General features: G+C 44.1%; 1 protein-coding gene and 1 long non-coding RNA gene across 2 annotated transcripts in view; one reads left to right on the plus strand and one right to left on the minus strand.

Moving 5' to 3' along the window:
- CACNA1I (calcium voltage-gated channel subunit alpha1 I) overlaps positions 1-23,087 on the plus strand; it is a 589,793-nt gene that overhangs the window by 248,246 nt on the left and 318,460 nt on the right. The window contains exon 8 of the mRNA XM_040407395.1: positions 5,528-5,913. Coding sequence (XP_040263329.1) covers positions 5,528-5,913 — 386 coding nt within the window. The remainder of the gene's footprint in view (positions 1-5,527; positions 5,914-23,087) is intronic.
- Positions 1-23,087, minus strand: part of LOC120978939 — a 67,339-nt gene that overhangs the window by 42,135 nt on the left and 2,117 nt on the right. The gene's annotated exons all lie outside the window — the stretch shown is intronic.

The following is a 23,087-nucleotide window of genomic DNA, read 5'->3' on the forward strand; positions in this document are numbered from 1 at the left end:
TAAGGCGGTCGTCCCTAGGTGAGTGTTGGGCTTACCATGACAGAACAGGCTGCAGATGGAAACACTATTGTCAGCTGCTGACACGTTAAAAAAATCCCACACTGCGGAGCCATGTGCTGGCATCCTGGGAGCGCCAGATGTGACCATGCATGGTGGATGGCTCGCTCCAGATACATTTGTAGTCTGCTTTTTGCCTCCTGTGCACTGCGAGTTCTGCCTGCTTCTTCTCCTTCTCCTTCCTATCTGCTGCTCCGTCTCTCCCTCTGAACTCCCCTCCTCTTCCTCTCTTGTGTGCACCAATGTGACATCCATTGACACGTCATCATCGTCACCTTTACCACCACTGACATTAGAGATCTCAGAGTAGGCAGTAACAGCGGGGACCACCCTTCTTGGGCTGATCTGGGCCGTCAGACCGCTGGGTGGCGGCCGTTGCTACCTCCTCTTCCTGATCCGATGCTAAGAATGGCTGCGCATCGGTAATGTCTGGGAATGGATGGGAAAATAATTAATCTGACTCGAGTGGAGGGGCTATGGTGGTGGTGGTGTTGTCTTTGGGGGTGCACACAGCAGAGAATGAGGAGGGTGCTAATACAGAGGATGAGGAGGGTGCAGAAGCGGAAGGCTGAGTGAGCCACTCAACCAACTCTGGTGCGTCCTTTGACGTAATCGCACGCACCTTCTCCAACTTCCCACTCAGACTCTCGGTCTGGTGAACCTGCCTGACCCCTACCAGCCCTGCGGAATGTCCTGCCTCTTCCTCTGCCTGTCATTTTCAAAATGACCCTGTGATGAAGTCCCTATAGAAGAGCAGTATTTGTGGAAGCAGGTATATAGAATCCCTTAATGATTATTTGCTGTAAGCAGGTATATCAAACCCCTTAAACAGTTTTTTTTGGGGGGGGGGGGGGGGGGGCAACAGGTATATCGCACCAATTGCAATTAGTTGTTCCAATAGCATGTGTCCCTCTGTATAGCTTCAGTATCGCAGTAGAACCGCACACAACTGCTGCACAATACAAATGCACTATATTGAAAGTATATTATAGGTATATCACACCCCTGCCTCAATCATTTTTTTTGGGATGCAACTGGTATATAACACCAGTTACAATTAGTTGTTCCAATAGCGTTTGTCCCTCTGTATAGCTGCGGTATCTCAGCAGAACCGCACACAACTGCTGCACAATACAAATGCGCTATATAGAAAGTATATTATAAGTATATCACACCCCTGACTCAATCAGTTTTTTGGGGGGGCAACTGGTATATCACACCAGTTGCAATTAGTTGTTCCAATAGTGTTTGTCCCTTGGTATAGCTGCGGTATCTCAGCACACAACTTCTGCACAATACAAATGCACTATATAGAAAGTATATTATAGGTATATCACACCCGTGCCTCAATCAGTTTTTTTGGGGGGCAACTGGTATATCACACCAGTTGAAATTAGTTGTTCCAATAGCGTTTGTCGCTTTGTATAGCTGCAGTATCGTAGCAGAACCGCACACAACTGCTGCACAATACAAATGCACTATGTAGAAAGTATATTATAGGTATATTGCATTCATGCCTCAATCATTTTTTTTTGGGGGGCAACTGGTATATCACACCAGTTGCAATTAGTTGTTCCAATAGCATTTGTCTCTGTGTAGCTGCGGTATCGTAGCATAACCGCACAAAACTGCTGCACAATACAAATGCACTATATAGAAAGTATATTATAGGTATATCACACTGCGTTCTCAATCAGTTATTTTTGGGGGGCAACTGGTATATCACACCAGTTGCAATTAGTTATTCCAATAGCGTTTGTCCCTCCGTATAGCTGCGGTATCACAAGAGAACCACACATATCTGCTGCACAATACAAATGCACTGTATAGAAAGTATATTATAGGTATATCACACCTTCCTCAATCAATTTTTTTGGGGGGCAACTGGTATATCACACCAGTTGCAATTAGTTATTCCAATAGTGTTTGTCCCTCTGTATAGCTGCAATATCGCAGTAGAACCACACACAACTTCTGCATAAGACAAATGCACTATAATATACTTTCTATGTTATAAAGTATATAATAAGCATATCACACCCATTAAAATGACTTTTGTGGCCCTATTAGCTAGCGTTTGGTGTCCCTAACAGTCTGTCCCTGCTCCACACAGCAACCTCTCCCTACACTGGCAAAAGAATGAATGTAAAATGGCGACCAGATTGGGTTTATTAATAGGGTAGGGGGTGTGTCCATGTGAAGAAATGTCTCAATTGGCTGTCCTGTCCCACCTGATGGATGAGTCATGGGCTCCGGCAGACATCGCCATATGTTCACATGTTCGGCGAACCTTGAATGAGCATAGTTCGCCGTGAAACGACCGCAAGGCCATCTCTAGTCACTAATACACGCAAAAAAGGGCTTTAGAACATATAAATGCACTGCTGAACGGAAAATAATATATATTTTTTGCCTCTAATACACGCCAAAAAGGGCTTTAGAACATATAACTGCATCACTGAACGGCAAATACTGGTATATATTTTTTGTCACTAATACACACCACAAAGGGCGGGTAATTTTCTCACTTCACCACACAACGGCAAATACTGTATTTTTTGCCCTATAAGACGCACTCCCCCCCCCCCCAAAAGTGGGGGGAAAATAGCAGTGCGTCTTATGGGGCGATTGCTGCTGATTTTGCAGAATTTTCAATGATACACCCGCCGCGATGCCGCGCGGTGGGTGTATCAGCTGTAAGGGAGGAGGGTTTGGGGGCCGGCATCTGCTTTTATAATGACAGCGGGGCCCGTGCAGTGACTGTATTCTACTACACGGGCCCCGCTCACTGTATAATCGTATCTGTAATAGTTAATTATGTATATACCGGTAATCGCATCATCAGCGCCTGTATTACTTACAACTACAAGCGCTCGGTAGGTAGCAGAGAGGAGGGAGGAGGCAGGCCTGGAGGACGGGCGCTGGCAGCGTGACGTAGTGACTCCCTACTCTCTGCTACCTACCGAGCGCTTGTAGTTGTAAGTAATACAGGCGTTGATTATGCAATTACCGGTATATACATAATTAACTATTACAGATACGATAATATACATTGAGCGGGGCCCGTGTAGTAGAATACAGTCACTGCACGGGCCCCGCTGTCATTATGAAAGCAGATGCGACCTCCACCCCCTGTATTGAGGGTCATTCACTACAGGGACACTGTTATGGAGGGGATCTGTGGATGACACATAGCATAAGATGCTATATATGTGTCATCCACAGATCCCCCCCATAACTGTGTCATACACAGATCCCCATAACAGTGCCACCCAGAGACCCCAATAAGAGCCACCCACAGATCCCCCATAAGTGTCACCCACAGATCCCCCATAAGTGTCACCCACAGATCCCCCATAAGTGTCACCCACAGATCCCCCATAAGTGTCACCCACAGATCCCCCATAACAGTGCGTCACCCACAGATCCCCCATAACAGTGCGTCACCCACAGATCCCCCATAATAGTGCGTCACTCACAGATCCCCCATAACAGTTCGCCATCCACAGATCCCCCATAACAGTGCGCCATCCACAGACCACAATTAGTTCAAAACCCACCAAAAGCACACCTATTGGTTCAAAATATTTTTTTTCTTATTTTCCTCCTCAAAAACCTAGGTGCGTCTTATGGGCCGGTGCGTCTTATAGGGAGAAAAATACGGTACTTTTTTTTGTGCCACTAATACACGCAAAAAAAGTGCTTTAGAACTATAACTGCAAATATATATTTTTTTGTCACTAATACACGCCAAAATGGGCTATAATTTTCTCACTTCACCAAACAATGGCTAATAAGCCCTTTTTTCCCACTAATACAAGCCAAAAAATGCTTTAGAATATATAACTGCACCACACAAGGGCAAATAAGACGTAGAAATATTTATTTGTAATAAACCCTGTTAATGGCTGTATCAAACAGCACTTGCACCCCAATAACAAGAACGGTTTGCTGGAATTACAGAGCTGTATAATGGCAAATTTGGATCCGGATTGGTCCTATTACCCAGGCTGTAAACTCCCCTACTAAACCCTGTTCTGTTTCAATACTGTGTAATGATGTCTCCCTATCCTTTCCCTACACTTCTAATGGTCTTTCTCTGAACTTCTATTCAGCAAAATATAAATTTTTAAGTCTTTCCTAGCACTGTCCCTAGTGCCTGGTAACGTCTCTCATTGCACTAAGAACACTGGAAAATGGCTGAATCCAAGATGGCTGAAGCTATTTATAGGGCTGTGACATCAAAGGGCTGGCTGGTTGCTGATTGGCTGCATGCATGGCATTGTGGATGATCCCTCATTCCCAGAGTTCCTTGCTCCATGTCCTAACAAGTGCAGCAGCCATTTTAGGAAAAAATGTGAATCGTTAGCACGAAGCGTGAGTAAATTCGGATTTGGTGCGAATCAAATTTTTTGTCAACTGCGATTTGCTCATCTCTAGTAATGACATCATCAAAGGTCCTTTCCCCTGAGAGAATCTAACCATCCTTGTAATGGGTGTTTTTGGTGGTGATGGGCCCCACAGAAACATCAGGCCTGGGGCTGCTGACCCAAAAGCCCCTCAATGTTGTAGACGCCGCCATTGGTTGTAATGACCAACCAGGAGACCATTACAGCTGTCACTCAGAGCAGAGGGGAGGGGCTGTAAAATAGCTCAATGTAAAGAGCACTTCACAGTGAAGTTCTCCCTTCTGGGCATTTGCAAGAGCAGAACCTGGTAGAATAAAAGTTTATATTTACACTACTCCTGGTGATAAAAGCCCTCTACCTAGTGCCAGTTTATCATGGTCAAAATTGCTGACATACTACCTTTAAAGAACCTTAATAAATACTAAAAGAGGAATTCTTTCAATATGTCTATCAATCTATTTATCCTATGTGTCATACATAAAAGAAGATCACCATGATTCCGGCAGTCTCAATTAAGCCAAATTTATCACAGAGGCCCATGCTTTGTGATAGATGTGGTGCTTCAGGCATGAAGTTAGACACTTTTCTCATTCCAAACAAAATCTTACTGGGACTTATTTTGGACCATTTTTGGTGTAAAAACTGGTGCATGTCAGTAATAAATCTTGCTCATTTTATGACTCGACAATACCAGGTCCTCGTTTTTAAGACACGTACGAAAAGGCTAAAATATCTGTTCTTTTTAGGGCAAATCAATAAATTTGTTTAAAATTATTTGCAGTCAAAAGAAGACACAACTTATACCAGTCAATAAATGCTTATCACTACATTTAGACCAAAAAGAAGCCAAAATGAGAACCTTAGTTTATGTGGAACTTTGTCTTCACCAGTGGTACATGGAAACCATCATTACACCAATTCTGATCAACTCTGTAGCTCACTACTGGACAGTAATGAATTTCTGCCAGTAGATGGATGACAGTCTGCTTTACTGAATGCTGTGATGTGTCTCGCTAGTTAAGTTTTAAGGAGCGATAACTGACTACTTTCTCTTTTCTTAGGGGTATGCCAAAAGCACAATCAATTGGATTACACCCCGCATGCAATTGTACAACCCATTGCAATGACGTTAACATCTGACCTTTCAAACTGCCCTCAATGTACCAAAGGTAATTGGGATGATGGACGAAAACTTTCAGTGCCAGACAGCACCAAGTCCAGCCAAGAAGGGACCCAGGGACAGGTCAGTGAGAAGGAAAGTGGTGGCAGCATGACTGAGCTTGACAAAGAGGCTGATGAAGATGGCGATGAAGGCTTTTGTGAAAGACTCTATGTAGAAATCCGTGTCAAGCTCAGAGGCATAGTGGACAGCAAATATTTTAACCGTGGAATCATGATAGCTATTCTTGTGAACACAATCAGTATGGGCATTGAGCACCACGAGCAGGTGAGTCATAGTCATTTGGCTGCATGTATGCTTTAGTAAAGTTAATTGCAATTTAATTACGTGTTATTCAGAGCTGGAGACGCAAAAGCTTAACTGGAGGGGAGCTCAAAGGAAAAGAACACTGGAAAAACATATCATAGGCTCGACAAGTTACTGATGGGACTACATTAGGGATCTTTAATATACAGAGCAGTTAAGTGTTTCTAATACGCGACTCCTGGTGGACCTCTTAGGAGGTTATTTGAGTGATTGAAATCTATCTTGTCTATAGCACAGCGTTTGGCGGCTTTTTAGAGTATTGTTAAGGAAGCAGCAGTTCTCTAGGTTTTGCTGAAGTATTACTAATTCCCTTCATAGTGGGAGTTGTAATACAAAGAGCTGTGGGGTGCCTTTACAGTGTTTTGGCAAATCACGACAGACACAATGACTTTCACTGAAAAGATTTCTTTTTTTTTTCCTAGTAAAAAGTTGAAGTAAAATAAAACTGTACATAACCATTAGTGATGAGCGGCTGGGGCAATATTCAAATTTGCGATATTTCACGAACATTTGGTAGAATATTCGGCATATATTCGCAAATTTGAGATTATTTTCCTGATCGTGAGAAATCGCCAATGTAACATTTGCGTAATGCGCACAAAATACAGGCATGGGTCACTATAGCTAAATTTTTCCAGCTGCTAAAAGTTTCCTGAGACTGGAGAAAATGGTTGGCACGGCAGAACATTACAATAGCTTTATATGCAGATAGAGTGCTCCAATATATTCGCGATTGCGAAATCGGCACTAATGATGCGAATATTTTGGCGCAATACATGCAACTTCGCATTTTAACAGGTCTCACTACTTATTAGTGATTGGTGCACTAAGTATTGTTGTGAACTTGTGACATCACAGCACTATGTCTGTAGCATGTATGTATGGACAGCTACACTATATCACTATATAACCTACACTGACTATCTCCCACTAACTATCTGTATTATATATATAAGCTATCTTACTAACTAATTAACTATCTAATGTAATGACACAGGAAAGCAGAGAGCACAGCAATAGCACTGCTGTCTCTCTCAGAACTGCAAAATACTGCATACAAGGGCTGCTGGGAAGGTTATTATATAGTAAGGGGTAGGAAACTTTCCTATTGGTTGCTAGAGATGTTGCTAAGCTCAAACAAAGACATTGCAGCCTTCTCATTGGCCCACAAACAACAAGGGAGGTTACTGATGAAAAAAAAATCTAGAATATTCAAAATTACGAATATATATCACTATATTCTAAATATTCACAAATTCTCGAAGTGCCGATATTCGCAATTAATATTCACTATTCGAATATTCGCGCCCAACACTAATAACCATCACATCATCATCGTGAAAGTTATCATTTGTTAATAGGAAGACTATGGCCAGCACTGAAGCTATAGTCTTTTCAACAGTATTCACTTTATTACCTAAGAATACATATGGTAGAAGTTAAAGGGGTTGTCCAGCTCTTGTGCAGTCACCTCCTACATTTTGACATGGACATGTGGCAAGTTATTGGTCCATGTTGAAATGCCAACTGGAGGCCATAGAGACTGGTGAGGGGCATAAAAATCAGTGACACAGGAGCAGTGTGGGATTAGTAAGGTGAGTATTACCCAGTTTGATATTTTATAACATTCTGATCTATTGGCTGAAAATTTTAAGGGGCTGGACAACCTCATTAAAGGGGTTTTAAAGGATTTACATATTGATGGCCTATCCTCAGCATCCTGGGAGCTCCGTGAGCACTTAGGCCTCTTCCTAGGCCATATGATAGGCCATTGGTTAGATGGCCTTGGAGCAGCTAAGCCCCATTCTAGTGAATGGTGCTGAGCTGTGATACCAAGTACAGCTCCTATCAAATGGACGGCTGCGTGCTTGGTGAGCTTCAAAAAGGCTGTGGTGCTCTTGTAAGCAACATGTCTTTTTCAAATAGCTGATCACCAGGGGTGCCAGAAGTCGCACCCCCTCAAATCTTATATTGATGACCTACAGTATCCTGAGGATAGGTCATCAATATGTATATATCCCGGAGAACCCACGATGCATAAATGTGGCTCTTATATTTTAGATTATATATAGTTTCAATTAAAGTCTATTCTACTTCATTATGCATTCAGAAATGGACCCAGCGGTCCAAGATTGTAAATCCATATCATCCATCTATTACAGGCCATATTGTACATGCAAAAGGTAATAACACAAAATGTTGTAATTACTGAACAACAAGCAGTACTATAGTAGGAAGTAGTAATCTCAGCTGGAGTAAGTAATAGTCAATGTATTGCGAGGCCCTAGTGGCCAGAGTGATAACTGCATGCATGATTTTAAGATTTGTACTTTACACACAAAATTCTTGTACAAAGAAAGCCAAGTTGGTATAAACTTAAGTTGGTATAAGCTTAGAAAAGTCAATCTAAAGATGCAACAAATTTATCATCCAGCATCAACCACTGGGATAAATCTAGCACAGACTGCGTAGCCTAGGTTTGCACTGCCTTATAGGGTTTCTGTCACCAGATTTAACCCTATTAAACTAGCTGACATTAGCGATTTGCTAATGTCAGCTGAACCTAACTAGCCTATTCCTACTTATATCTATGCCCCCTTTACTCCAGAAATATAAGTTTTATAATATGCTAATTAGCCTCTAAGTACGGGGGGCGTTGCCCCTGCTCCTAGAGGCTCCGTTCTCCCACCTCTGGCCACACCCTGCTACACTAGATTGACAGGGCCAGGCAGCCTTCACCTCCAAATCCCGGCCCTGTGCGCTAGGGAAATTTCTCGCCCTGCGCCGAATACTGAACTGGACGACGCATGCGTGAGATTTACACAGCAGACAGGGCCGGCAGGAGGAGACCAACGCTGCATGGCCCTGTCAATCTAGTGTAGCAGGGCGTGGCCAGAGGTGGGAGAATGGAGCCTCTAGGAGCAGGGGCAACGCCCCCCCCCCTGCCCTTAGAGGCTAATTAGCATATATATAGTTATATTTCTGGAGTTTCGGAGGCATAGATAAAAGTAGGAATAGGCTAGTTAGGGTCAGCTGACATTAGAACATTGCTAATGTCAGCTAGTTTAATAGGGTTAATTCTGGTGACAGAAACCCTTTAATATTAGACAGTACTGTGAACTATTTGCAGCCACCACTAGAGAGGGCTTTAACATACTAAAGGGTAGAGGTTAACTTTAAAAATAACACCTCTCCAAATTCAGTCTGTCATTCTCTCCATAAATGTAACCTGACATGAACCTACACACGTGAGGATGTGACAGTGCTGGCATGTGTGCGCATTGAAGCCAAGCACCAGGTGGAACATAAATGAGCTGTGCACTCGCTTATAATCAGATGCAGGATAGGAGCAGCACATGGTGCCTGGCCAGTTTGCTTTTTTCTGTGATTTGTCTCTTTATCGTGCTATTTTTTGATAAATTTTATGGATGCCATTATATTTTTTCTAGATTAAAGGGTTTCTGTCACCCCGCAAAACTCAATTTTTTTTTTTTGGATAGTTAGATTCTTCATAGTGCGATATAGGAGAATATAATGCTCTTACTTACTTTCATGCGGCCGATTCTTTATAAAACGAACTTTTATAATATGTAAATGAGGGCTCTAACAGCAAGTAGGGCGTCTACTTGCTGGTAGCCACAGCAGAAATCCGCCCCCTCGCCGTGTTGATTGACAGGGCCAGCCGTGATCTCCTCCTCCGGCTGGCCCTGTCAGTAATTCAAAAATCGCGCGCCTCGCGTCATTCGGCGCAGGCGCTCTGAGATGAGGAGGCTCGTCTCCTCAGCACTCCCTCAGTGCGCCTGCGCCGATGACGTCTTCTCTTTCGGTGATGTCATCGGCGCAGGCGCACTGAGGGAGTGCTGAGGATACGAGCCTCCTCATCTCAGAGCGCCTGCGCCGAATGACGCGAGGCGCGCGATTTTTGAATTACTGACAGGGCCGGCCGGAGGAGGAGATCACGGCTGGCCCTGTCAATCAACACGGCGAGGGGGCGGATTTCTGCAGCAGCTACCAGCAAGTAGACGCCCTACTTGCTGGTAGAGCCCTCATTTACATATTATAAAAGTTTGTTTTATAAAGAATCGGCCGCATGAAAGTAAGTAAGACTATTATATTCCCCTATATCGCGCTATGAAGAATCTAACTATCCAAAAAAAAAATAATGAGTTTTGCGGGGTGACAGAAACCCTTTAACCACTTACCGTCACGCTAACGCCGAAAGGCGTCATTTCTGCGGCGCTCCCAGGTCACACTAACGCCAATAGGCGTCATCTCGCGTGAGCCGGGATTTCCTGTGAACGCGCGCACACAGGCGCGCGCGCTCACAGGAACGGAAGGTAAGAGAGTTGATCTCCAGCCTGCCAGCGGCGATCGTTCGCTGGCAGGCTGGAGATGTGTTTTTTTTAACCCCTAACAGGTATATTAGACGCTGTTTTGATAACAGCGTCTAATATACCTGCTACCTGGTCCTCTGGTGGTCCCCTTTGTTTGGATCGACCACCAGAGGACACAGGTAGCTCAGTAAAGTAGCACCAAGCACCACTACACTACACTACACCCCCCCCCCGTCACTTATTAACCCCTTATTAGCCCCTGATCACCCCATATAGACTCCCTGATCACCCCCCTGTCATTGATTACCCCCCTGTCATTGATCAACCCCCTGTAAAGCTCCATTCAGACGTCCGCATGATTTTTACGGATCCACTGATAGATGGATCCGATCCGCAAAACGCATCCGGACGTCTGAATGAAGCCTTACAGGGGCGTGATCAATGACTGTGGTGATCACCCCATATAGACTCCCTGATCACCCCCCTGTCATTGATTACACCCCTGTCATTGATTACCCCCCTGTAAAGCTCCATTCAGACGTCCGCATGATTTTTACGGATGCACTGATAGATGGATCCGATCCGCAAAACGCATCCGGACGTCTGAATGAAGCCTTACAGGGGCATGATCAATGACTGTGGTGATCACCCCATATAGACTCCCTGATCACCCCCCTGTAAAGCTCCATTCAGATGTCCGCATGATTTTTACGGATGCACTGATAGATGGATCCGATCCGCAAAACGCATCCGGACGTCTGAATGAAGCCTTACAGGGGCATGATCAATGACTGTGGTGATCACCCCATATAGACTCCCTGATCACCCCCTTGTCATTGATTACCCCCCTGTAAAGCTCCATTCAGATGTCCGCATGATTTTTACGGATGCACTGATAGATGGATCGGATCCGCAAAACGCATCTGGACGTCTGAATGAAGCCTTACAGGGGCATGATCAATGACTGTGGTGATCACCCCCCTGTCATTGATTACCCCCCTGTAAAGCTCCATTCAGATGTCCGCATGATTTTTACGGATGCACTGATAGATGGATCGGATCCGCAAAACGCATCCGGACGTCTGAATGAAGCCTTACAGGGGCGTGATCAATGACTGTGGTGATCACCCCATATAGACTCCCTGATCACCCCCCTGTCATTGATTACCCCCCTGTCATTGATTACCCCCCTGTAAAGCTCCATTCAGACGTCCGCATGATTTTTACGGATCCACTGATAGATGGATCGGATCCGCAAAACGCATCCGGACGTCTGAATGAAGCCTTACAGGCGCGTGATCAATGACTGTGGTGATCACCCCATATAGACTCCCTGATCACCCCCCTGTCATTGATTACCCCCCTGTAAAGCTCCATTCAGACGTCCGCATGATTTTTACGGATCCGCTGATAGATGGATCGGATCCGCAAAACGCATCCGGACGTCTGAATGAAGCCTTACAGGGGCATGATCAATGACTGTGGTGATCACCCCATATAGACTCCCTGATCACCCCCCTGTCATTGATTACCCCCCTGTAAAGCTCCATTCAGATGTCCGCATGATTTTTACGGATGCACTGATAGATGGATCGGATCCGCAAAACGCATCCGGACGTCTGAATGAAGCCTTACAGGGGCGTGATCAATGACTGTGGTGATCACCCCATATAGACTCCCTGATCACCCCCCTGTCATTGATTACCCCCCTGTCATTGATTACCCCCCTGTAAAGCTCCATTCAGACGTCCGCATGATTTTTACGGATCCACTGATAGATGGATCGGATCCGCAAAACGCATACGGACGTCTGAATGAAGCCTTACAGGGGCATGATCAATGACTGTGGTGATCACCCCATATAGACTCCCTGATCACCCCCCTGTCATTGATCACCCCCCCTGTCATTGATCACCCCCCTGTCATTGATCACCCCCCTGTCATTGATCACCCCTCTGTAAGGCTCCATTCAGACATTTTTTTGGCCCAAGTTAGCGGAATTATTTTTTTTTTTTTCTTACAAAGTCTCATATTCCACTAACTTGTGTCAAAAAATAAAATCTCACATGAACTCACCACACCCCTCACGGAAACCAAATGCGTAAAATTTTTTAGACATTTATATTCCAGACTTCTTCTCACGCTTTAGGGCCCCTAGAATGCCAGGGCAGTATAAATACCCCACATGTGACCCCATTTCGGAAAGAAGACACCCCCAGGTATTCCGTGAGGGGCATATTGAGTCCATGAAAGATTGAAATTTTTGTCCCAAGTTAGCGGAACGGGAGACTTTGTGAGAAAAAAATTAAAAATATCAATTTCCGCTAACTTGTGCCAAAAAAATTTTTTTTCTATGAACTCGCCATGCCCCTCATTGAATACCTTGGGGTGTCTTCTTTCCAAAATGGGGTCACATGTGGGGTATTTATACTGCCCTGGCATTCTAGGGGCCCCAAAGTGTGAGAAGAAGTCTGGTATCCAAATGTCTAAAAATGCCCTCCTAAAAGGAATTTGGGCACCTTTGCGCATCTAGGCTGCAAAAAAGTGTCACACATCTGGTATCGCCGTACTCAGGAGAAGTTGGGGAATGTGTTTTGGGGTGTCATTTTACATATACCCATGCTGGGTGAGAGAAATATCTTGGTCAAATGCCAACTTTGTATAAAAAAATGGGAAAAGTTGTCTTTTGCCAAGATATTTCTCTCACCCAGCATGGGTATATGTAAAATGACACCCCAAAACACATTCCCCAACTTCTCCTGAATACGGCGATACCACATGTGTGACACTTTTTTGCAGCCTAGGTGGGCAAAGGGGCCCACATTCCAAAGAGCACCTTTAGGATTTCACAGATCATTTACCTACTTACCACACATTAGGGCCCCTGGAAAATGCCAGGGCAGTATAACTACCCAACAAGTGACCCCATTTTGGAAAGAAGACACCCCAAGGTATTCCGTGAGGGGCATGGCGAGTTCCTAGAATTTTTTATTTTTTGTCACAAGTTAGTGGAAAATGCTGCTTTTTTTTTTTTTTTTTTTTTCATACAAAGTCTCATATTCCACTAACTTGTGACAAAAAATAAAAACTTCCATGAACTCACTATGCCCATCAGCGAATACCTTGGGGTCTCTTCTTTCCAAAATGGGGTCACTTGTGGGGTAGTTATACTGCCCTGGCATTCTAGGGGCCCAAATGTGTGGTAAGGAGTTTGAAATCAAATTCTGTAAAAAATGACCTGTGAAATCCGAAAGGTGCTCTTTGGAATATGGGCCCCTTTGCCCACCTAGGCTGCAAAAACGTGTCACACATCTGGTATCCCCGTACTCAGGAGAAGGTGGGGAATGTGTTTTGGGGTGTCATTTTACATATACCCATGCTGGGTGAGAGAAATATCTTGGCAAAAGACAACTTTTCCCATTTTTTTATACAAAGTTGGCATTTGACCAAGATATTTATCTCACCCAGCATGGGTATATGTAAAAAGACACCCCAAAACACATTCCCCAACTTCTCCTGAATACGGAGATACCAGATGTGTGACACGTTTTTGCAGCCTAGGTGGGCAAAGGGGCCCATATTCCAAAGAGCACCTTTCGGATTTCACTGGTCATTTTTTGCAGAATTTGATTTCAAATTCCTTACCACACATTCGGGCCCCTAGAATGCCAGGGCAGTATAACTACCCCACAAGTGACCCCATTTTGGAAAGAAGAGACCCCAAGGTATTCGCTGATGGGCATAGTGAGTTCATGGAAGTTTTTATTTTTTGTCACAAGTTAGTGGAATATGAGACTTTGTATGAAAAAAAAAAAAAAAAAAAAAATCATCATTTTCCACTAACTTGTGACAAAAAATAAAAAATTCTAGGAACTTGCCATGCCCCTCACGGAATACCTTGGGGTGTCTTCTTTCCAAAATGGGGTCACTTGTGGGGTAGTTATACTGCCCTGGCATTCTAGGGGCCCGAATGTGTGGTAAGGAGTTTGAAATCAAATTCTGTAAAAAATGACCTGTGAAATCCGAAAGGTGCTCTTTCGAATATGGGCCCCTTTGCCCACCTAGGCTGCAAAAAAGTGTCACACATCTGGTATTGCCGTACTCAGGAGAAGGTGGGGAATGTGTTTTGGGGTGTCATTTTACATATACCCATGCTGGGTGAGAGAAATATCTTGGCAAAAGACAACTTTTCCCATTTTTTTATACAAAGTTGGCATTTGACCAAGATATTTATCTCACCCAGCATGGGTATATGTAAAAAGACACCCCAAAACACATTCCCCAACTTCTCCTGAATACAGAGATACCAGATGTGTGACACGTTTTTGCAGCCTAGGTGGGCAAAGGGGCCCATATTCCAAAGAGCACCTTTCGGATTTCACTGGTCATTTTTTGCAGAATTTGATTTCAAATTCCTTACCACACATTCGGGCCCCTAGAATGCCAGGGCAGTATAACTACCCCACAAGTGACCCCATTTTGGAAAGAAGAGACCCCAAGGTATTCGCTGATGGGCATAGTGAGTTCATGGAAGTTTTTATTTTTTGTCACAAGTTAGTGGAATATGAGACTTTGTATGAAAAAAAAAAAAAAAAAAAAAAAATCATCATTTTCCACTAACTTGTGACAAAAAATAAAAAGTTCTATGAACTCACTATGCCCATCAGCGAATACCTTAGGGTGTGTACTTTCCGAAATGGGGTCATTTGTGGGGTGTTTGTACTGTCTGGCCATTGTAGAACCTCAGGAAACGTGACAGGTGCTCAGAAAGTCAGAGCTGCTTCAAAAAGCGGAAATTCACATTTTTGTACCATAGTTTGTAAACGCTATAACTTTTACCCAAACCATTTTTTTTTTACCCAAACATTTTTTTTTTATCAAAGACATGTAGAACTATAAATTTAGAGCAAAATTTCTATATGGATCTCGTTTTTTTTTGCAAAATTTTACAACTGAAAGTGAAAAATGTCATTTTTTTGCAAAAAAATCGTTAAATTTCGATTAATAACAAAAAAAGTAAAAATGTCAGCAGCAATGAAATACCACCAAATGAAAGCTCTATTAGTGAGAAGAAAAGGAGGTAAAATTCATTTGGGTGGTAAGTTGCATGACCGAGCAATAAACGGTGAAAGTAGTGTAGTGCCGATTTGTAAAAAAGGGCCTGGTCTTTAGGGGGGTATAAACCTGTGGTCCTTAAGTGGTTAATAACCACCATGATAAATATTAAAGGGTCTTTGTTTCTCACATTTACAACCAAAAGGTTAGGGAATAAAATGACGGTAATAAAGAATGTGCTGCATAGAATAGGATTCAGGACTCAGTCCAGTAATAGGGTCATATTTCAATCTAGTTGCTGATAGGTCATAGCTGTCACTGACATTACAGGATAAGTAGGGGGTCTTAAAATCTTGCTTATCTTCTCAGTATGCACATTTTACATAATTGAAATAAGGAATTGTGGTAAAATACCCATCACTGTCTTCAGCACCATGGATAGTGGTCAGTTTTGCCTAAGCAACTGTTCAATATGTTGCCTGCAGGGGCGTATTGGCTATAGACCCTACAGAGAAATTTCCCAGGGGGCCAACCAAGCCCTCCTCTCTGCCGCTGACCGGGTACATAATGAACTCTCAACAGTAATTAATGCTGTGAGAATCAGGTGCTCATGTACTGGGCAAGCGACCTCATCTCCAAAGCCCCCTGCTCCATAGACAAGTGGAGGAGGAGGACAGAAGATTGTAGCTATTGATGTTCACCACAGAGGGCCAGCTTTTGGGGCAGTATATTGTGCTACACTATGTTATTTGAATCTTCTGGTATGGTATTTTGCACTATGGTATTGTTGACCCTGCCTACTTGTTTTGCCCCACCTTCTGTTAATTTAGACCTGCCTACAAAATGGGGCCACTTTTAGTTTTTTTTCCAGGACCACTTTAAGTTCCCAGTCCGCCCCAGCTTACCTGATTATTAGACATAAATCTAGCAGATGGAATAAGATATTAATATACATCCAGAACACAGAACAAATTTGTGAAATATCTTACTTTTTTGACAACAACACATTGTCAAAATGTGTAACCCGGAACAGTACAGCAACAGGGAATTCTTCATGACTATAAATAAATGAATGATCATAACTGTATATTACTATTCTAACAGTAGACAACCATTGTCAGTACTTATTGGATGCGATATAGATTCTAAAATGTAGACACCACGTTGGTTAATCTATTTTTCTGTATATAATGGAATTCCATAAGCAGAAAATAAGAGTAAAGAATACGGAATCACAGCTGTTGCCATTTAAACCCATTTGCATAATACAGGTTATTGCTCCGATTTGTGTATACTGACAGATTGATGAAGAAGCCAAGGGGAATTGGATTTCCCTGCATGTTCCCTGGTCTGTTATAGCAGCATGTTTACTTGTAATGGGAAATATTCTGATAAGAGGCATATGTTATTTGATTTCTGTTCATTGCAATTTCTAATATAAACCTGATGATAATTTAACTGTATCATAACATTCCCTCCCTGCTCAAGCAGCCTCCTGACCCACTTGGATAGCACCCCTGTCCCTAAAATGGCTGCAGATGGAGGGGTATGCGACCAAACACATCATTATGCCTACATCACTGAAAAATAGGACATCTGAGCATGCACAGACTGGATGTCAGGGGTCCAGTGCTCTGTGTTTCTGTGGGTATTTTAATATGTTGGGTAAAATGTCCCTCCATCTGCAGCCATTTTATGGATGGGAGCAGGCTTGGACTGGCCCACATGGGAACAGGGGAATCCCCTGGAGGGCCCCTGAGAAAGGTGGGCACACTGTCCACCAGCACAGCATCTCAAATAACTTATATCAATATAAAAAACTGGGTAGACTATCCAGTTTATTATTATAGACGCATCGGAAGCTTAAGATGGCCTCTAGGAATGGAGGCAGGTCAGCCAATATCCTATCTTCCCTGGGACCCAGCTTTTGAAGTTGTTGCAGAGACCCCCATAATCAATCATCTAGTAGCGTCTTGTGCTATCTGCCTCTGTGTAGGCAGGTAATATTTGAATGTCCCTGTACAGTGGACCCCCAGAATGAATTTTACTGGGGGGCCCTAAGCATCCCAGTCCAACACTGGATGGGAGCATCGTCCGAGTAGTGATGAGCGGCAGTAGTCATATTCGAATTCGCGATATTTCGCAAATATTCGGCGAATATTCGCAAATTCGAATATTCGTTATATTCTACGATTTGTCGAAAAATCAACAAGGTAATATGCAAATTTTCGTAATGAAAATTTTTATCGCAAATTTTTCAATTGCCGAGCAAAAACATGATTCCTCCTTGCTTCTTGCTTGTGGGCCAATGAGTCATAGCACTATATCGAATATATTAGTTTTTTTGAATATTCGTAATATTCTAAAACAATAATATATAGCAATATAGCGAATATTCGAGAAAAAAAAACTAATATAGAGCAATTTAGCTAATATAGTGCTATAATCTTCTTTTTTAATAGTTAAAAATTTTCTCCAATCTGAATTTCAGATGAGAAAAAAATTACAACTATTAGACACAAAAGATTATAGCACTGACTTTCTGGTTTTCGTATGGACACCGAAAATATCCGGGCGGTACTGGAATGGGAACGGCCTGAGAATCGGAAAACCCTGATGCGGTTTTTGGGTTTTACAAATTACTACAGAAAATTCATCTTGAATTATTCCACCATTGTAAAAGCTTTGACAGATATGACTAAAAAATGCGCCAACTTCTCTGTCTGGTCGGATGAGGCATTTCAGGCCTTTTCTGCTATTAAGAAATGTTTTGCGTCTGCTCCCATTCTGATGCAACCTGATGTGTCTCAACCGTTCGTCGTGGAGGCTGATGCATCAGAAGTGGGGGTCGGAACAGTTCTGTCGCAGGGTCCATCCCCTAGCAAATGGCATCCGTGTCCTTTTTTCTCCAAGAAACTCTCGGCCACTGAAAGAAATTATGATGTAGGAGATAGAGAATTACTGGCCATCAAATTGGCCTTTGAGGAATGGCGTCATTGGTTGGAAGGGGGTACTCATTCTATTACGGTATATACTGACCACAAGAATTTGGCTTACCTGCAGTCTGCTAAGCGCATGAATCCTAGACAGGCTAGATGGTCACAGTTTTTTACTAGGTTAAATTTTGTGGTCACCTTTCGCCCTGGGGTTAAAAACGTCAAGGCAGATGCGTTGTCACATAGTTTTCCTGGGGGGAGTGATTCGAAGGATCCTGCTCCGATTTTGGCTGATGGGGTTGTGATTTACGCTCTGTACCCCCCCGAGTTGTAGATGTAGATGTTGGGGGCCCAGGAGGAGGCTCCTGATTCTTGTCCTCCAGACAAGTTGTTTGTTCCTGCTGAACTGCGATACAAGGTGTTCAAGGAACATCATGATACGGTCCTTGCAGGACATCCTGGAAGCAAATCCACCATAGATCTTGTTTCCCAGAGATTCTGGTGGCCAGGGTTGCCCAAGGTTGTGGAGGGTTATGTGGCAGCTTGTGAGACCTGTGCACGTGCGAAGTTGGCTCACACTCGGCCTTCAGGATCCCTTCTTCCTTTGTCCATCCCGTCTCATCCTTGGACGCATTTGTCCATGGACTTTATTACCGATTTACCGAGTTCCTCTAAGAAAACTGTGATTTTGGTGGTAGTGGACCGCTTCAGTAAGATTGCCACTTTGTACCGTTACCTAGCTTGCCCAATGCCAAAACTCTCGCTCAGGTTTTTATCGATAACATTGTGAAATTACATGGCATTCCCTCTGATGTGGTGTCTGATAGGGGGACACAATTTGTTTCCAGGTTTTGGAGGGCATTCTGCTCTCGTCTGGGAATTCAACTGTCTTTCTCTTCAGCTTTTCATCCCCAGTCGAATGGTCAGACAGAGCGCACTAACCAAAACCTGGAGACCTATTTGAGGTGTTTTGTTGCCGAGAACCAGGATGACTGGTCCTCGTTCTTGTCTCTAGCCGAATTTGCCTTGAATAACTGTAGACAGGAGTCCACTCATAAGTCACCATTTTTTGGCGCATATGGTTTTCACCCACAGTTTGGTACTTTTTCTGGGACTGGATCTTCTGGGATGCCAGAAGAGGAGAGATTCTCTTCTGCCTTGTCATCTATCTGGCAGAAGATCCAAGTTAATTTTGGAAAAGATGGGTGAAAGATATAAACAGATGGCTGACAGGAGACATATGACTGGCCCGGACTTGTGTGTGGGTGATTCGGTGTGGTTGTCCACTAAAAACATTAAGCTGAAGGTACCATCTTGGAAATTGGGTCCAAGATTTATTGGCCCTTACAAAATCTCTGCTATTGTCAACCCGGTGGTGTTTCGTCTGGAAGATCCATAATGTGTTTCACAGGTCTTTATTGAAGAAATATGTGGAACCTGTGGAACCATCTCTATTGCCACCTCCCCCTGTTCTGGTGGATGGCAATTTGGAGTCTGAGTACCTGGTGCACTGGAAGGGATGCGGTACTGAGGAAAGAATGTGGGTTCCGGCTACTGCCTGGTGAGGGCCTTTCAAAGGGCACACCCGGATAAAGTTGGTCTGGGGTGTCCGGAGGTCACCCGTAGAAGGGGGGGTACTGTCACACCTTGCCCTGTGAATGTGCGGAGGTCTGTCAGACTGGCTGCACATGTCTGACTTCTCTATTTGTTTGGGTTTGGGTTTGAGCTAGATCCTCCTTCCCTCAGGTGTACTGGGTTTGATTGTTAGTGAGGCTATTTATCCCTCCTTCCCCCAGTGGCCTGTGCGGGTTATAGTTCTTTTCTGTGAGCTCTGGATATGTGGTGGATCGTCTGCTCTAGATAAGTCCTCTCCGTTATTTCCCATTGTGTCTGTTATCTATGCCTCTAGGGAGACGCTTGCTTCTTCCGGGTTTGAAGAAGCAGGTTGCCTCTTCCCTTTTCCCTACTGCTTAGGGTTTGCCCAGGGTGTATAGGTTTAGGCACAAGGGCATGTGCATATCCACCATTTGGGTATGCACATGGGCACAGCAGTTTAGGGAAAACTTCTAGGAGGTGACCCTTTTCTCCCTAGCTTTAGGGTCTAGTTATTTGTTCTTTTTGTTTTCCCGTGTTTGGTTATTTCCCCACTTGCCTACCTATCATGACACAGGGGCCCTACGAGGTAATAGAGAAAATTGGAGATGTACATAACAAGGTACACCATAACAAGGTACAAAGCCGGAGCAGGTCTACCATGTTAATCTACTAAAACCTTTGAAGGATAGGAAGACCTGCGCTGAGGACAGACCGGGGTCAGTTTGTCTAGGGGAAGAGGTTTTGGCCCCTGTCTGCTGCAGGGGAAGCAGTTGCCACAATAAGAATTGCTGACAGCCTCTCTTCTAAACAGGCTCAGGAAGCCAGGGAGTTCGTTAGTCGGAACTCCCTGGACGCACTTCCATAATCCAGCATGATATTGTCCCCGAGCCCCAGGCAAAAGTCCGGTTAAAGCCGTACCGGGTGCCCGAGACTCGGCGAAAAGCCATCTCGGAGGAGGTGCAGCTAATGCTGAGGCTGGATGTCATCGAGGAATCTAAAAGTGAGTGGGCCAGCCCAATAGTTCTAATTCCCAAGCCAGATGGGACATTACGGTTCTGTAATGATTTTCGTAAATTAAATGAGATTTCTAAATTTGATGCGTATCCCATGCCCTGGGTGGATGATACAATCGAGTGGTTATGACAGGCAATGTATTTCTCTGTCTTGGACCTCACCAAAGGGTACTGGCAACTGCCCTTAACTGAAGCTGCCAAAGAAAAAACTGCCTTCATCACCCCTGAGCTGTATCAGTATAAGGTGCTAACCTTTGGCCTTTATGTCGCAACCGTCACGTTTCACTGATTAATGGACATTGTACTTCGTCCCCATTGTAGGTACGCCTCGTCTTATCTGGACGATATTGTCATTCATAGTACCGACTGGGAGAGTCACCTGCCCAAGGTGCAGGCCGTAGTGGACTCCCTTCTGAATGCTGGACTAACCGCTAACCCAAAAAAATATGCAATAGGGTTAGAGGAGACTAAATACCTAGGATATGTCATTGGGCGTGGACTCGCCAAACGCCAATTGAACAAAATAGAGGCGATACGGAACTGGCCACGACCTGTCACCACTAGGCAAGTAAAGTCATTCCTGGGAATGGTGGGCTATTACATGAGGTTTGTCCCCCACTTTGCTACTCCAGCCGCACCTTTGACAGAACTCTTGAAGGGACAAAAATCAGTGATGGTTTGTTGGGATGATCGGGCGGAAGAGGCTTTTTCCACTTTGAAGTTGGCCCTGTGTGGGTAACCGGTTTTGGTGATGCCCAACATCCGTTGGTACAAACGGATGCTTCCGAAGTAGGCCTCGGTGCTGTACTGTGGGGTGTGCTCACAGCTGACTGAAGGTTGGATCCCTGTATTGTACCATTTCCCAGGTATTTTTTGTCCCTCTTCCCTTTCATCTGCCTGTAGCTTTTATATCCACTGATTATGGGATTATGAGATAGTTTCCAGGTGATTATTGGTATATAATTTGTTATTGCTTATTTACCCTTGTGTTGAGCAAGTTTAGATATTGGGATCTTATACCTTGTTAGTCAGCAGGTGAGGTACTTCTTGCAACACTACCTGGATTGCTGCTTTACTTGTTTTTGATATTTGGCTCGAATCATGTGTTGTTGTAATTATTTGTCATTAATTACCTAATAAAGTTTCATATTTTTTGTATGTGTGTCCCTACGTTTTTTTTTTTTGGTGTTTTATGTGATGTCATGCATCTTACCAACATTCTGTAGGTTCAATAGGTTGTACTGTCTCAGGAAGTCAACAGGGAGGAGCATCCAGTTGTCTTCCTCAGCCGCAAGCTCACCCCAGCCGAGACCAGGTACAGTGTAGTGGAGAGAGAGAGTGCCTGGCTATCAAGTGGGCACTCGAGTCTATTCGCTACTATTTGTTGGGGAGAAAGTTCCGTCTGGTGACCGACCACTCCCCGTTCAAGTGGATGAGCCAGGCCAAAGAGAGAAATGCCCGGGTCACCAGGTGGTTCTTATACTTAGAGAACTTTAAGTTCTCGGTAGAACACAGAGCAGGCCGGTTACAGGGAAATGCGGATGCCCTGTCCCGGGTGCACTGTTTGGCATGTGTTCACCCCCTCAAGGTTGAACAAAGGGGGGGGTAACACAGTAAAGGGAGTTGTATGGAGAGGCAGGTATTTTTCTCCCAGTGTGTACTGCTGGACTGATTAGCGGCCAGGTGGGGTCAAACACTGGACTGGACTCGTGCATGTTCTGGGTTTTGACAACACCTACAGTAGCTGCCTTTAAAAGACAGCTGGGTTCAGCAGAAAGGATCTCTGTATTGGGATCTGAGGCTTGTGCTGGGCTTGGAAGTATGAGACCAGTGTGAAGGGAAACAGGCTGCCTAAAGTCTGTTCATGGACTCTTTGAGGCAGAACTGTCAGCTGGGTGTAAACTAACACCAAAACCAAAAGGTGACCTTTTGTGTTGAATGTGACTTTTTGTTTATGAACTTGCCAAGAGTGTGAATAAACACTGAACTGTTTGATTTGAAAACTGGTTGGTGCCTCTATACTGTGTCCGCTTATCCTGTCTACCAAAGCGAATCCCCACAATACAGATATAGAGGGTGTAAAAGTCATTCCTTGCTTATTGTGCTGGCAACGTGAAAAGCTTATTACACTGTCGGGTTACAATATGTCAACCCACTGATGTTGGCGCTTGCTAGATCTGTATATGGCAGGTGGGGCAGAT

The sequence above is a fragment of the Bufo bufo genome, chromosome 9 (assembly GCF_905171765.1).
Source record: "Bufo bufo chromosome 9, aBufBuf1.1, whole genome shotgun sequence".
NCBI classification, from domain to species: Eukaryota; Metazoa; Chordata; class Amphibia; order Anura; family Bufonidae; genus Bufo; species Bufo bufo.